The sequence below is a fragment of the Lonchura striata genome, chromosome 8 (assembly GCF_050655825.1).
Source record: "Lonchura striata isolate lonStrDom1 chromosome 8, ASM5065582v1, whole genome shotgun sequence".
Taxonomy (NCBI): Eukaryota; Metazoa; Chordata; class Aves; order Passeriformes; family Estrildidae; genus Lonchura; species Lonchura striata.
The window spans coordinates 19,823,034-19,839,056 of NC_140710.1; the positions used below are offsets into that span (position 1 = coordinate 19,823,034).

Genomic DNA, 16,023 nt, shown 5'->3' on the forward strand with positions numbered 1-16,023 from the left:
TGAGTTCTGTTGGACTGTGTGTTTGCAAGAAGCACTCGGTATGCTGTTACCACTTGGCTTAAATGCTCCTAAATTGGTTAAAGCTGTTCCTGATCCATTGACTGTATTTCCCAGCCCCGCCTGTCTGCCTGTCATGGCTCCACATAGATGGAGGCCCTCAGAAATCCTACACAGAATACATACATTTTTACAGAATACGTACATTGCTACTGGCTATAAATATGTGAGAAGTTTACTGAAGAACTGATTGATTTGGAATCCCAAATGTTAATTTCTCTTTTTTTCATCCAAGATGTGCTATGAAAATCTTTCCAGTTAATTATTAATTTTCCTTTTCTATGTTTTGTTTTTATTTTCTGTCTTTGCTAATTAAATTGTTTCTCTGAGTAGTTTGTTCCGTGAAGCATTGGCTGTACTGTAAGAATAGTTCAAGAGTTTTTCCTTCAGATCAGGTCAATCATACCAGCTCACGAAGTGCCACAGGCATTACTGCAGATTTCATTATTGTGATTTAGTTACCATTCTCAGATATTTGTTGGACAAATCTATACTCTTTCTCTTTAAAAATTTTTCACAGAATTGCATCAGACTTTATAAACACATTCTTTGATTTTAACTGCTTGACTTTGTGAGACCAAAACAAAGTTTTATAAAGTTCCTTGCAAATAAACTACAAATAATCTGGTCATATTTAATGACCTGGAGTCATAAATGAGACACATAAAGATCTACCTGTACAAGTCCTGAGAACTTTGAATTATGGATTATTAAGAATTCCAATAGCTGACCTGTAAAAAAATACTGACGTATCTAAGCATATATGCATATGTCATAATATTTTTCTTACATGAAAATTTCAGGAACAAAGGAAGTCTCATGGGGTAGAGTGATGAAAGCAAGAAAGAGAGCAAAAATGGAGAAAGAAAAATAGATTAAAATGTACAAATACACTTGATCATCCTTAAAGTACTCTGAAAAGTGCATAGAGAAAAAAAGGAAGTACAACAGCCTATGATCTATAGATTAGTTCTCCCTTCTCTGCAAAAATATCATGACCACATCTGTTGACAAAGACTGCTCAGGCAATTTCAAAGTTTGAAGTTGCTATCTAGCATGTTATAGAAGTAAAGCCTTCCAGATCACTGCTGAGCCAGTCATCCAGCATGCTTTGGTGTCAGAGGTAAGAGGGATGGCAGCAGAAGGCAGACACAGAGATTGTGTGCTGAGGTATACACAGCCACTTTTTCATACTAATCCCTGTAACAAACTGCCCACTTAACCCGCCTCAAAACGTTCTAAAAGCCTAGCTGACTTTTGAGAATCATAAACTTCTGTCTTGTAACAATTTATTTTTTCCTGGATATCACTTTAAAAAATGTATTTTAAACAGTGGTTTGTCAGATATTTAATGTCACTTGCTAATTAGGGATAAGAAAGACGAATGCTACATCTCAGTTGCCCAGAAGTAGTGGAGAACATCCAGCAAGGTATTCTATATAACATTAACTATACAAGTACTTTGGAAGTAAATTTTAAATCTTAATATTTAGTTTGAATCCTAAATTATTTATAGAAAAAGGCACTAAGTTGTTTTCAAAGCAAACATATAACTCACAAAGGCAATGCACAGTTTAATAATCCATTATAATATGGAATAAAAATAGTTTATGAACATTTTCATTCCTCTTTATTTCAGGGGTGTGCTCATGACTAAAACCAGAGACATTTGAATCAGCCTTATGGTTATATGATAAAATTTGCCTGAGCCAAGTTACAATATCTTGTCCACCAATTATGCCTAGTGTGAAAACATGGCACAGAAGGATTCCTTCTAAGAGGTACTCTGCCAAATAAGTTACTCTTTGCAGAATCCTCCAGGACTAGTAAAAGGAGATTTTTTGCTTGAGAACTATTCACTTTGTTGCATGCCAGAGCAAATGTGGAGAGCCAGGCTAGAGAGCTAGAAGGAGAATATGCTCAAATCAGTAGAACTCCCACCTGCTGGAACAACTGCACACAAATTCACTCATATCAACTGTTCTACTACAAGAACAGCCCAGCTAAGAATGAGAAGTGTGTGCTGAATTCATTCATTGAAAATTCCTCTGTGAATCTCACAGACATTCCACAGTGACATCCTGGAATAAGAAAATTTATGTGTTTGTACACTTCCAGGACATGCTGAAAAACTCAATGCAGTAATGCAGAAGGTGAGGTATCTACACTGGAAAAATGGCTTTGATAGAAAACAGTGCAACACTAGAAAAATGAAGTGTTAAATGCCAAAAAAAAGAAATGGAGATCAAATTTGAAGGAAAGCAGTAAACTAACAAGATCTCTTTCCAATTTTGGCTACATCTTCATGCAATTATTGCCTTAGTTAGCTTTGTGGTAATAATTGCTACATGTGATTCCAAATTTTTGGAGTCTTCCTTAGATTCCACAGCAGAAATAGGAACAAAGAAAACGTCCAGTTAGATATAGTGTCAGATTTTCTCAATGATGTTAATCATCAAGGGCCTGACTAATTACTGCTATATCAATAAATGCTAATAGCTGCTTATTACCTTAATTGACTTCATAAAAAGTTTTAGATATCTGTCTTGAAACATTCTCTTTTCCTTCTAACAAGGTAATCTTACTAATGCTTTCTAAATATGGTGCATTAGAGAATTACAACCATAAAATAGTCCATTTATAGTCTATTTATTACCTAAAAGTTCCTATCATGGAAAAAAGACACTTCTACTATCAACAGCCACATCATTAAAATGGCAAAAGTATGGATTCATAGAAGGCTGTAAGGGCCTTGTACGAAGAAATCAGTGCAGAAATTACTGTTTTCTTCCAGTCTGTAAAATTTTAATGATCTAGTTCTTCTCTAGTTCCACAAGAAACTCAAACAGTTCAGGGGCAAATTTAGGGATATATCTTTTACAAGAATTTCAATAAAACAATAACCCTGCCAGGTGAGTTATTTTGTCCAGGGAATAGCAGGTAAGCATTACTTCAGAAGCTCTGCAGGGAACCCCCCCCCCCCCAAAACAAGCAAACAAAAAACAAACAAAAAACAAACAAAAAACCAAACCAAAACCAAACCAAACCAAAAAAAAAAACCAAACAAAAAATCCCCAGCAAATACTTAAATGACTAAATTATATACTAGAGGTTCAAAAATACTTTCTACAACTAGAGTGTGAGGGTTAGAATTAGCAAAATACATCTTCTTTATTCACACTTGATAACATTAGTATATCATGTTCTTATAAGGATAATTAGATTTTAAAGATGTTTACATAAATGGCGATAAAAGCAAAAAAAAAAAAGCAGTGCTCAGCACTAAATCAACTCAGAACAAACTCAGCTATAAACTCCAAAGAACAGAAGTCTAGACAGCACAGATATTATTACTATAGAATTTAGTAAAACCTGCTGCAGAATTCATTTAATCTTCCTGCAAAGATTTGAGGGATTGAGGAATTCCAGGAGCTTTTAATATAATATTCCATAACCCAGGTCCACTGTATAATGTAGCTGGAGAAAGATATTTAGAGCCTGCCAGACTGAAGCACTGTAAAAGCAATAAATTGTGAAAGCAGAATACTGCACAGGTCAAACTTTCCACAGAAATCAATGTCTTCTGGATTCTTTGAATAACATGATTATAGAAGGATAAATTCAGCTTGGTTAAGAAATAAGTTGATATGCCAATTATAATGTTTGACCTTCCAAACATAGCTGTTCACAAAGTCAACAGCAATTCTTGGCTGAGAGATTAGATTTTACTCCAATGCCTATGCAACAGTAAGTGTACATAGACAAAGGTGTGCACGTGTGCCCAAGGACATCCTATTTTCTAGATAAAATATCTACGAATCTCTTACATTTTCATGTTACTACTTGCTGAATTCACTATCTTGTTTTTAACATCATATTGATTTCCATATTAACAAAGCACAATATCATGAAATCTCAGATTAACAATTATATTCAGGAACGAGCAGCAGGCAACTCCAAATTGGAATTTTCTCACATAAAACACACTAGATTTATAAAACACTTTAGATAATTTTTTCTTGCTTTTACAGCTAAACCAGAATCTTTCTGACAGCATCACTAAAAAAAAATGCCTCTTAGCTTTAGCACCAGCAGTTAAAGTTACCCAAGAATATTTTCTAGTTTGGATATACAAAATCAGTGAATTTGGGAGTGATTTATCTTGTTCTCAGGACACTAATTGGCCCTTTCCTTCTTTCAGTGATCTACATGATCTCTGAACACCCAGTATGCTTATTTATTCAGAAATTATTGATCATCATAGAAAGGTTATGTCATGAGGTCATGTCACACCCATGAAAATGCATGCACTTAAAATTTGCCAGTGTGTTATAACATATTCTTGTGTTACTGCCAGAATCAGAACAGAGGACAGCTACCTAGAAAACAGAGGTTAATATTAAGAACAAAAATAAAAGAAAATAGAAATGGTCAAGAATTTAATTTAGTTAAATCTTGTATTACAAACTTAAAATAACACAATTAGAAAAAAAGAAGACTATTTGAGCCACTGGGATGTAAAGTTGTTTTAAAGTAAGTGTGGAACATTCCTCACAGGAACAATACTTGTTCTGAAGCTTATCAATGAATGATCCATGCAAATATGTTAGAGCAATATGACTGAAAGAGTATTCCTTTTTCAAAAGATACAATCAAGTAGTGTGGAGGACAGAATAATGTAATAATACCTATTTTGGACTCATTTGTATATAGTTGCTCTCAATGGGAACAAGCTACCTTAGAGATGCAATGGGGTTTGGTGCAGTTGTGTTCTGGTGCACACATTGGTACAAGACCAAAAAGAAACCATATCATCTTCAGTTACTAGGTCACTGAAGAATAAGAGTTCATTATATCTATCTACAGGTTATTATTTCCACATTTTAAATTTCCATTCAGTTTGAAGAGACTGAAGAATGCGCCACTGTTCTTATGACCAAAGCATTGGCTTATTATGAGAAAAATATCACTATTACCCAAGATAAGATGACCTCTCTGATGCATGGATACAATATTAATCCTTCTGACACTCTGAGTGAAAGGTAATTGTTTTTAGGGGCTTCCTAAGCTAACAAAGGATGCAACTGTCATATAAGAAGTCTGTAATAAACAGTTTTATGTCTTAAACAGTTAAATCTAATGTCATGACTAGACAACTTCTGGAATTTCCTGCCCACAAAATAAGATACATTGTGTTATGTGTATCTTCAGTGACTATTGTGGTCTCAAGGTACAGCAGGATTCATAACACAGAAAAATTAACAAGGAGACCTGTGAAATCACCAAAAGTCACCCTGAGCTGCCATGAATTAGAAAAACAGAACATTTAACACACAATCATGACACTTTCAAGCAGGGATAGATTTCAGGAAACAGCACCAAACTTTAGAAATTGTAGCACCAGTAGCTAAGGGATGGATAAATTCTTGTTAATAAAACAAAAAGAATACTGTTGAGAGAGTAGAAAAACAGAAGACAAACTCAACAGGAACTAGATTATGTTATGTTTGGCCAGATTTAGGACAGAGGTCACTTGGCTCGTTCGCCCTAGAGAAGAAGAGACAGAGGTGAGACCTCATTGCAGTCTGCAACTTCCTCGAGAGGGAAAGAGGAGGGGCAGGCACTGATCTCTGCTCTGTGGTGACAGTGACAGGAGCCAAAGGAATGGCCTGGAGCTGTGCCAGGGGAGATTTAGACCGGGTATCAGGAAAAGGTTCTTACCCCCAAGGTGGTTGGGCACTGGGCTCATCTCCCTAGGGAAGTGGTGACAGCACCAAACCTGACAGAGCTCAAGAAGCATTTGGGCAATGCCCTCAGGGACATGGTATGATTCCTGGGGTGTCCTGTGCAGGGCCAGGAGTTGGACTCAATGATCCTTGTTGAGTGCCTTCCAGCTCAGGGTATTCTATGATTCTATTATCCATTAAAAATGTATATGGCCCAGTATTTTTTAAACTTTGTGGTACATTGTCATTTTGAATGCACATTTTTACCTACAGATTGAGATAATTGAACACAGGTATAAATTATTCCATGGTGGCTGTATAGTAACAAGGAAAGCAGAAACTTATCCCAAAAGCAAGGATTGCAAGCTTCTAATTTGAGTAAGAGTTAAGACTCAATCTAAACCCCCACCAATTTCAAGAACAACCTTGTAAGACTGTAGGGGATTTCCCTGAATAAAAAAGAAGAGAGGTGAACTCAGTTGAGTAAGAAAACCTAATCACTGAAGAAGTTCAGAAATGTATAGCGAGGCTAAAAAAGGTAGAAATGTTGCTGTTCTCAGTACTGAACCTTACGATTCAGCCTCTGAACTGACCTTACAGACAGCTGCACAATTTCTTTTATGAGTCCAAAGCCTCCTTCTTAGTGGGTCTCAGCTGGAATTTAAACACTGACTTGCCATGTCAGTGTACTATATGTCAGAAAAAAATCTGTCAGAGAACCAGCTACCACTACTTTCCTTTTTCCTCCTTCCTCAAGTGACAACACCCTCGGAGCAAAGCAATTTTAAGTCATTCCTACAAATTCTGTAAAGTTAAATCCTTGTATCCATTTTGACTTCATGTAGGTTTGACATGAAAAATGCAGGGTTATTTTTGATTTTCAACAATTAATCTGGTAATTCTGATTTAAATGCTAATTCCAATTTGCTAAGTTATGTCTTGATCCAACTTTACTGACTCTTTCAACAGTTGCACAAAAAAATAACTACATTCTACCAGATCCCTTCTCATCTTTTAAAGTAAATGATAAAATAAATATCTCTCTTTACACACATTTAATAAAAAATTATTTCCAAACAGATATGTACCATTATTTCAGCACCTCTGAAACTTCTGACAGATATTTTTATTTAATCATCGTGCTGAGTTAAACAAACCAATCATCAATATTTATCTATTGTGCATTTCCCTGCTTGAAAGCTTTTTAAATGGCTACAAACTTTGCAAAAACTAGACAGACCCTGTTGCTTTAGCTTCTATTATAATCTAAAATCACATAGAAAACACTAAAATAATAGTTCATCTAATTTATTTTTCTCTGAATTCTTTTTTACTTATGCATATTCACATTGCACACATTTTTGACAGTTTATTGTCAAACACAAATATTGAGGAAGCTGGTTTCTCGCCTAAAAAAGAAATAAAAATGAAAATTTAAAGTAATTATCCCATGAGAAGAGCAAAAAATCCTTGTCACATCCCAGACAGAGACAACTGTGGAATTCATCTTCAAACAGAAAATAATGTTTCTCAGGTGTGCAAACTGCATTGGGGACTACAGGCGAATTAGGCTGCAAATACCGAACATATCATACTGCTTGATCCACTAAATCACTCCAGAAATTTCCGTATTCAAAAGGCCCACAATTCATCATGTCCATGGAAAACAAAGATAACAATGCCACAATGTTACATTCAAAATTCCTATTTCCCCTCTTGATACTTATGCAGCTTCTCAAGCATACGTTCTGCTTAAAGCTAGGATTAAAACTGTGGACATTTATAGAGCACAGATGTTCTGTAGATGAAATAACTACCAATCTGTAATTTCTTATTTTTCATTTTTAATTTAATTTTTAATTTAATTTTTTCAATTTTAGCCATTGTATAACTATGTTATAAAAGAAGTTTCATAATTAGTCTGTAAAAATAATTATTGACATAAGAATTCTACCCAGAAAGGCCTCATGACTGGCATTTACTCTCTTCCTTAAAGACATTTTACTCTTCATATATGTACTTCTTGGCCAGTAAATGATGGAAACATATATGTCCTTATTGCCAAAGTATGTTCCATTTACTGGAAAGAGTAATAGGTGGGATAAACACTATAACAGATTCATATTACACAGGCAACTTTCCAGGTCCTTCTCCCCTGCTCTCAAATACTGTAAGCACACACTTATATCTGCAAATGTTTAAGAGATACAGAAAGAAAATGATACAGTATCATACGACACAACTTTCCCTGATTAATTCTCCCAAATATCTCAGGTATCTCAATATTAGGCAGAAAGACAAAAAAAGCAACTCCCTTCCAGATACAACAAATAGGGCAGAAAAATGCACTAAATCTTCCAACAATACTCCTCCCTGTTTTACTTCCCTTTTATTTCAGCCTATCCTAACAGGTTCTATAAATCAAAGTTTCTACATTATACCAGCATTTGACCTAGAAAATTATTCTTTTGCTTTGCACTAAGCACCTCACTCAATACAAAAAATTTTACTCAATACCATTTGTTCATTATTGATTTGTACCTCAAAAACTTCTTCATCCAGAATCCTGGTTCCAAAGACAGTGATGCCATTGGTGTCCACAACTGTTTTGTCACTTCGGTCAAGTGGTTTTGTAGCTTTTTTGTTACAGTCAACAATCATTGTAACACTCTTTTTCTCCACACTGATAGCTACTCGATGCCACCTATTAAAAAAAATCAATATAATTTGACTGTAATTTATGTTTTTAAAACTAGGTCATCATGTTCTTATCAAGTCAGTTTATAGGAGATGATGCACCAATTAATTCACGCATAAAATTTAAAATGTCTCCTTTTCTTTCTTACTTCTATACATACAAAAGTGTATGAAGTGTTTTGACTAGTTGCTGTATAGATTTTGTCCCTCAGCACAATGGGGTGTGATCCACAGCTGTGAACACCCTCTGTAAGGTGAAGCTCAAGCTGATGTTCTCTGCAGCTTTAACCAGAGAACATTACCAAACTCAAATTAGATGTCAGTGCGCAGTTTACATTTTAATAGATTGAACAATTTGACAGCAGATTCTTTTTTATGAATGTGTTTGATTTTCCAAACTACTTGTATAAATATAACTAACCCAGCAGGTTATTATTTACAATTTACAATTCACTATTTTTTCTGTGTGAAAACTATCGAAATTTTACCATGTTCTTTTACATATTTGAAGGTATTCCACAGCTATAGAGATTTGTCAAACACATACAAACAGTTTCAACATAGATAGTTTTCCAGATAAATATATTTACTTGACACTATTCCTGCAACAATAGCCTTGCCTACATAATATTCACCAGAAACTGAATGAAGTGATTCAGAGTACTGACAAATGACTTTAGTTTAGAGACATTTGAGGATAAAGTTTTGTATGTTTTGCCCTACTCTACTTATGCTCTTTATGAGACTTTATGAATAATCATGACAGACTACAAAAATTTTGTGAGCCTCTCTGCTATGACAAATGTTTAAGAACAAAAGCAGACCACTGTAATCCACCACGTAGCAAAAGATTAAAGAATGTTTAATAGACCAGGGCAAAAAATGTAAAATATGTCATACTAATGATGGGTAAGAGGAAGGCTGGAATAAAATTATTTTAGTTGGCATTTGTGGCATTAGGGTTGCCTAAATCAGAGAGAAAGCTTAGATCATTGTCACAAAGAGTGTCTGTGTATCAAAAAGAACACCTTGAAGCTAATGGAATCTGACTGCTAAACAGTATCACTGAGCCAGAAGTATAATTCCATGTTTTCTCTGGAATGCTGTTAAACACTATCATTATAAAAGCAAACTGGCCATGCATCCTCAAGCACATTACACTGTTCACACTTTTTAAATATATCTCAGTTTGAGATGAATATTGTTGTCCTAGATCCTTCATAAAATAGCTGAGTCAGAAGAAAATTGTTGGCTTATCTTTTGTATAGAAGCTGAAAGCATAAAATCATAGCTCACTGTGCCTAGGATTGACTCCAGTTGATTTAGAAGTTGTATATTCTCAGTGTAGGAAATTGTACCAAACTAAGTTTGTTTTTATTTCTTCATTTCAGCCAGTTTATCAACATTTTAGATTAAATTTTATGTCAAAGCTTTGTTATTTAGCAAAATTCCATAAAAAATGCTGCTTTTTAAAAATCACTCCTTCTGCTAGGGAAATTAATCAAGTCTAGGTACCATCATATAATTTCATTGTCTGGTATAGTAATATAGGCCAAGCAGACTTTTTTTTTTCTTTTTTTTTTCTTCTTTATTGCTTTATAAACATATTTCATTATAGTTCAATTTTTATCCTTCCTCAGTGAGTTGTGTTCTTTTGCTTTAGTAAAATTTATTTCTGTGTATCTCTGAAGACTGTGGTTGCTCTTCTTGGACTGCAGCACAGCAAATAAAATGCCTTTGAAAGAATGAATGTCCTTTTACAAGAACTAGAATGACATTCCCAGAGAATGATTGCTTGTCTACAAAGCTACAAAAAACTAACAACTACATTACTAATGCAAAAGATATTTGAGATTAATTTCTTTACTGAGGGTGCAGTATAAATCCTTATTCTTTCCTAATTTCCTTATACATAGGTATCTCAAGCTATTTTATTTATCTGCTGGTTTGGCTCTAGATAGAAGAAATTCTATGCTGTCTTGTCAACTTGTCTTCATGCTGCCTACCACCTTTAAGTGGACCAGACATTTCTTTTAGTAAGACTATTTCTTGAGACTTTTTGAAAACAGCATATTTGTATATTGCACAGGAAGAATGTTCATAGTTTAGTGAGGTTGGATTAATTTCTATGACTATTTCCTCACCCTCGATTTATAAAAATGGCAGATAAAGTGGTTTGCTTCATTTATAGCTGTATGCACCATTTGGATCTGGAATTGTATTCTGCTGCAAAGCTTCTCTAATTTTATACTACACAAGTTGAACTAGATAGAATCTATGTTACTGACATTTTTAAATATTTAAGGAAACTGTTTGTAAATAGATAATCACATATACAGTGGTCTGAAATACGTTCTTAATTTTAAAATTTTATACTTACTTGCCATCAGCAATGTTGACTGTTCTGAAAAGAGGATAGTCTTCTGGGGCAGGTTTTCCATTTTGGTCTTCGAATAGGAAGACAGGGGATCTACCTACTTCAACACCTACTTGCTGAATTCCTTGTTCATTGTAGATAGACAAAAGGAAAGACTGAATACCCTTTTTAGGTTTTACTGTCATTAATATTGAAAAATCTTCTGGAAAACCTCCACCTGTAAACAAAGTGATATATACAGCTATAAATTCAGAAAAGATGAAACAATTTTTCCATTTTTTCTATAAGCACATAGGATCCAACATGCAAACTGCAGGGTTTTCTAAATCTCAAAAATGAGTACATAAAAATTATATTACTAGCATCTTCTGTGTCTTTTTTTCCCTTTCTGGTCTTACTTTGATTCCTGAGAGGTAAATCTTAATGGTTATTAAAAACATAACTTGTAAACCATACAATCACAGAATGGTTTGTGTTGAAAGGGACATTAAACTCATCTCGTGCCACCTCCTGCCATGGGGGAGATGCCACACACTAGACCAGGTTGCTCAGGGCCCTATCCAAGCTGGCCTTGAACACTTTCAGGGTTGGGGCATCCACAACTTCTGTGGGCAACTTGTTCCAGTGCCTGATCAGTCTCTGAGTAAATAATTTCTTTGTAACATCCAATACTACTCCTCTTATTCTTTAAAGCCATTCCCCCTTGTCCTATCGCTATCTGCCCAAGTAAATAGTCCCTACCCCTGCTTTCTATAAGCCCCTTTGAGTACTGAAAGACTTCAGAAGTTACTGAAGGCTTAGAGGTTACTGAAAGCCACCTCCCTCCCCCAGCAGGGTATACTTAGAACCTTCTCCAGGCTGAACAAGCCCAGCTCTCTCAGCCTGTTTTTGTAGGAGATGTGCTCCAAATCTATTATGAATTCCTGTAATAACACAAAGTATGAAAGAACCATGGTAGTTTCACATTCACTGCAACCTTCTAATTTAAAAATGTGCACTACAATTTCACTCAACATAACAAGCATATGTGCCATAGCAAAGAAGACTCTCCAGTACTTCAGTAGCCCTTGATAACAATTTATTTTAGTTTCTTTCTCACAATATATGTTTGAGTCCTTCTGGAATTATATTGTGCATAACATTAACCAGTTTTCTTCAATAGGAGATTTAAGCAAAATTAAATAATATTATTTTCACTGATTCCCTGAGGCTTTCTTTTTGAAGTAGAGATGATGTATCAAACACTGTTTCCACCTTTAAAAATAAAAATAAACACCACAAAAGTAGATATAGTTTATAAAGGAAGTAGTGAAGTGCTTCTCCTGATGAGTCTTGTGGTAAATCTGCATTTCACTTGAAGGAAAACTCTATTAGGTTTAATAACAAACAAAGTATAAGGGTGAAATTCTAAAACTCAGAATATGCTCTGGACCCATGTAGCTTCAGCTGTAATTTGACAAGAAATAGATGAGAATCTAATTATAACATTGGCAATGAATATAACTGCAGTGTTCTGTGCATTAGAGTGGATAAAGTGTTCTTAAACATTTTATTATAATAGTAAAACAAGTTTTAATAATAATATCTTGTGGTTTTCTAATGAATTAAAGCATGTAAGAATTTATCAAACTCTGATTTTGGAATTTCTTCTTCTGAGAGAGAAAATAGAAGATTGTTTCCAAGACAGGTATTGTGGGAAAGCTCCAAAGATTCTAGATTCTTCATTGAATACAAATTTTTACTTCTTGAATTACAATGTGTAAACAAAATGTGTAGAATTTCCCTTGCTCTTTAAATTACATACTACCCTTGTAAACCAGAACCCCGACTTACATTTTTATTTATCTGCTGCAATGATACTTTATATACTTTCTACTTCTTTCAAACTTTTTAATGGAAGCTTGTTGAAACATTGTAGTAACATAGACCATGTTTATACATCGTTTGGACATCTTATTTTGAAGGGATCAAAGTTCAACAGGTAGGAAACATTTACTTTGGTGAGTCACTGGTTAAATTTTTTCATGACAGGGTAAAGTACATTAAATTAAACTGTATCTTATACCTTCTAATGTCATATCAAATAGATGACAAAAAAATGGAAAAGAAAGAAGACTGTCAACACAGGCCAAAGAAACTATTAAAAAAGCATTGTGTACCTGCCCTATCTGCACTGTTAATCTGAAAGATATGTTGAAAGTGCTTAAGGGAGGTGATAATAATTCAGCTTGCCTTGGTATGTGCTCTTCAAACATGTAACACATAGGGGAAAGTGAACTGTTTAAGAAAGGTGACTGAAATCAAGTCATGTCTCAGTTCAGTAGTTTTTGTAATTGCTGCTATGACATAATATTCCCAATGTTTTATCTTGAATCTACTTTGGGTAATCAAAAGAAAATTTCTTCCAAACACAGATTTTAATGAACAAATCAAAAAAGAAATGACACTTTAATATGAAAACTATATATATTGCATTTAACATATAAAACTATATGCATATATAATTCTTGGACATATATCTGGAATAGTCTTCAAGGCCTTCTCAAATACTATTAAATTTCTTGACAATTGGAATGGTTCTATTTGAACAACAACTATGGATAACAATAAGAATTGGAGGGAAAATACCTAGAAAAATCTTTCTATGTATTTATTACAAAATAAAGCATGCTTGAGCCTTTTCTGGATCTGAATGATATCTATACAATTGCTACTCTAAAGGACCAAAAAAGGAAGTATTTTTCTTTGCCACTTCTAATCTATATGTATTCTGCATGACTTGCTCTAACACTACATGATGCGTCAAAACAGAAAATTTAAATCTTCGAAGATTTTGAGTTTTCATATTCTTACTAACATTTTCCTCAACAGTTTGAGTCAAGTGACAAGTGATAGTGAAATAATAGAATAAAAGTCTCCCTGTAACATCCAAAGAATCTTTCCCAAATTTTGACTATTTCATTTTAGAGAAATTTGAGAGAAGATGGAATCACAGCTACCCACAACTAGCCTTGTTTAGTCCCCCAAATACCCAGATATTCTGAGATAATTCTTACCAGATGTTACTTCTGGAAATGATTTTGCAATGGCCAACCACAACTCATTTCTCCCTCTGCAGCATTACTCCAGGAAGCACAACTGCTCTTAAATGCACTACTGAAACAGGCAGAGCCTTGCCAAAGCCACCAAATAAGGTTTTCATAAGATAGCATCATGAAAGAACAGGTAATATGACTTACAAGTCAATTCCAGCAGTGACAGAATTTGATGAAGAGCTTTATAACTGAAGCCAATAAAACCTGAATTATTTGGTGGATAGAGCCCATCCTGCCATTCATATGCAGGCCCAAATCTGGGGGATAAGAGGAGTGTTTTGTGCTACTGATGTTGGACTACATGCTACGCTTTAGAGAACATAAAAACATATGCAGCAATATAATGTACAAAAGTAACAGCTTTCTGCCAATCTTACCTGGGTAAAGCTGCTTTGTTGGGGCACTCAGCTGTGCAGTTTTTGAAACCCTGTAAGCAACATCTGATCCTTTGGAATTCCTTCTGTTTGTGCAAAATCCTGCTGTTCTTGTTACTCCTTCTGGAGAATTGTGAAATTCTAATGCTTTTAGCACATCAACGGGTTCAGCTGACAAAGTTAAAAAAAAAAAGAAAAACAACAAGAAGAATTATTTATATTGCATCTCTGTGGCATGCAGCCTCAAAAAATCTTTTCTTTGCAAACATATATGTCTAATCAGAGCAGTAACTGCATCCTATTTTGGCTTACTGCACATTGCTCCTACATCCTAATTATTTTAACAGGATTATTCTTTTTTAAATATGTAAGAGTTCATCCCATCCAATGTGCTTTTTATGATCAGATTTTCAAACTACTTGACTACACACTGAAAATCACCAACTGAAAATGCTGAGGATCTTGCTGGTTGAAACTTCCAGTACATTCTTTTAATGAGTGACTTCTGAGAAGTGGAATTGATCTTCAAAGTTTGCACAAAACTTTCAGAAGCATTCAGCTGCTAATAATCTGCTACCACAAAATTGCCTGATGCTAACATTAAAATATATTATGATTACACATAACTGATTTCTCAGACACAAAGGAATAAGGAAGCAGCTAAATTAATTTCACATGCAAGTTAGAGAAAGAAAAATGTACCTGCTGTGCCTGCAAGGACTAAACGAGCAGAATTGCAGTCTTTCATTATTTCCAAGTTAAAATGCAAATTTATACTTTAGAGACCAAGTACAATGAGATTGCATTGTGCTCAGTGTCTAACAATCTAAAATTGAAATCCAGAGCTGTTATAGCACTGATATTGATGCAAATTAAAACAAACAAAACAGCATGCATACATATGTAAAGCCAACAAAAAGCCTTAATATATAAAAGTTCTCCATGGCAAAAGGACAAAGTACTGAATGGACAAGCACTTCAAGAGGGGCAGTGAGAGAAAACAGTTAGCATACTGCACATCTTTTCTCCTAGGAAAAATTAAGATGCTCATTCTAATACTCCCTACAAATCATGCCTTTTTTAATGCTTTTTTTTTTGAGTGGAAACAGAATTTCAATAGACTTTTTTTTTCACTTGGACTATTCCACAGTTTTTATCTTGGCAAACTCATAACCACTTTATTTGGGAACACAAAGTTTTAAATTACTTTCAATGTTAAAGCTGAGAAATGAGCTTGGTAAATCTGACTTCACATCTTTGAACTAAACAGTGGCATTAACTACAGCTGATTTATTGTCTGTTATTCATTTTATATGTCAATAAATATCAACTTAAAGTTCAAAATTCACTGCCTGTGAATATTCAACTATTTAAATAAGTATTTGCACAGATGTGAACAAAGTTAAGTTTAACTAGCTCATCCTATTCATCTCCTGACAGTGCCAAATATAAAAACTCAACTCTGGTTAAACCAATCTTTGTTTTCTCAGTCAGCCTAGAATGCACATAACTTCTTCTTTCTTAAAATATATTCACAAGAAACTGCTTGTGAACTTTAAAAATTTTTCTTCACATCTCGCGATTTTTCATTTTCTTTCCTAACTGGATCATCATTGTATTATTAAACGTAAACCAAATATCCAATGTTTGTTGCAAGCTAACACATTGGGAATTAATGTTATAGTACACACCTGAAT

At 34.4% G+C, this 16,023-nt stretch overlaps 1 protein-coding gene across 5 annotated transcripts in view; it reads right to left on the bottom strand.

Annotated features, from left to right (window-relative positions):
• Positions 1-16,023, bottom strand: part of COL11A1 (collagen type XI alpha 1 chain) — a 128,921-nt gene that overhangs the window by 100,017 nt on the left and 12,881 nt on the right. For all 5 annotated transcript variants that reach the window (XM_085585874.1, XM_085585872.1, XM_085585875.1 and 2 more), the window contains exons 2-4: positions 14,330-14,497; positions 10,861-11,074; positions 8,325-8,487 (exon numbers count right to left, since the gene is read on the bottom strand). In XM_085585874.1, coding sequence (XP_085442000.1) covers positions 8,325-8,487; positions 10,861-11,074; positions 14,330-14,497 — 545 coding nt within the window. The remainder of the gene's footprint in view (positions 1-8,324; positions 8,488-10,860; positions 11,075-14,329; positions 14,498-16,023) is intronic.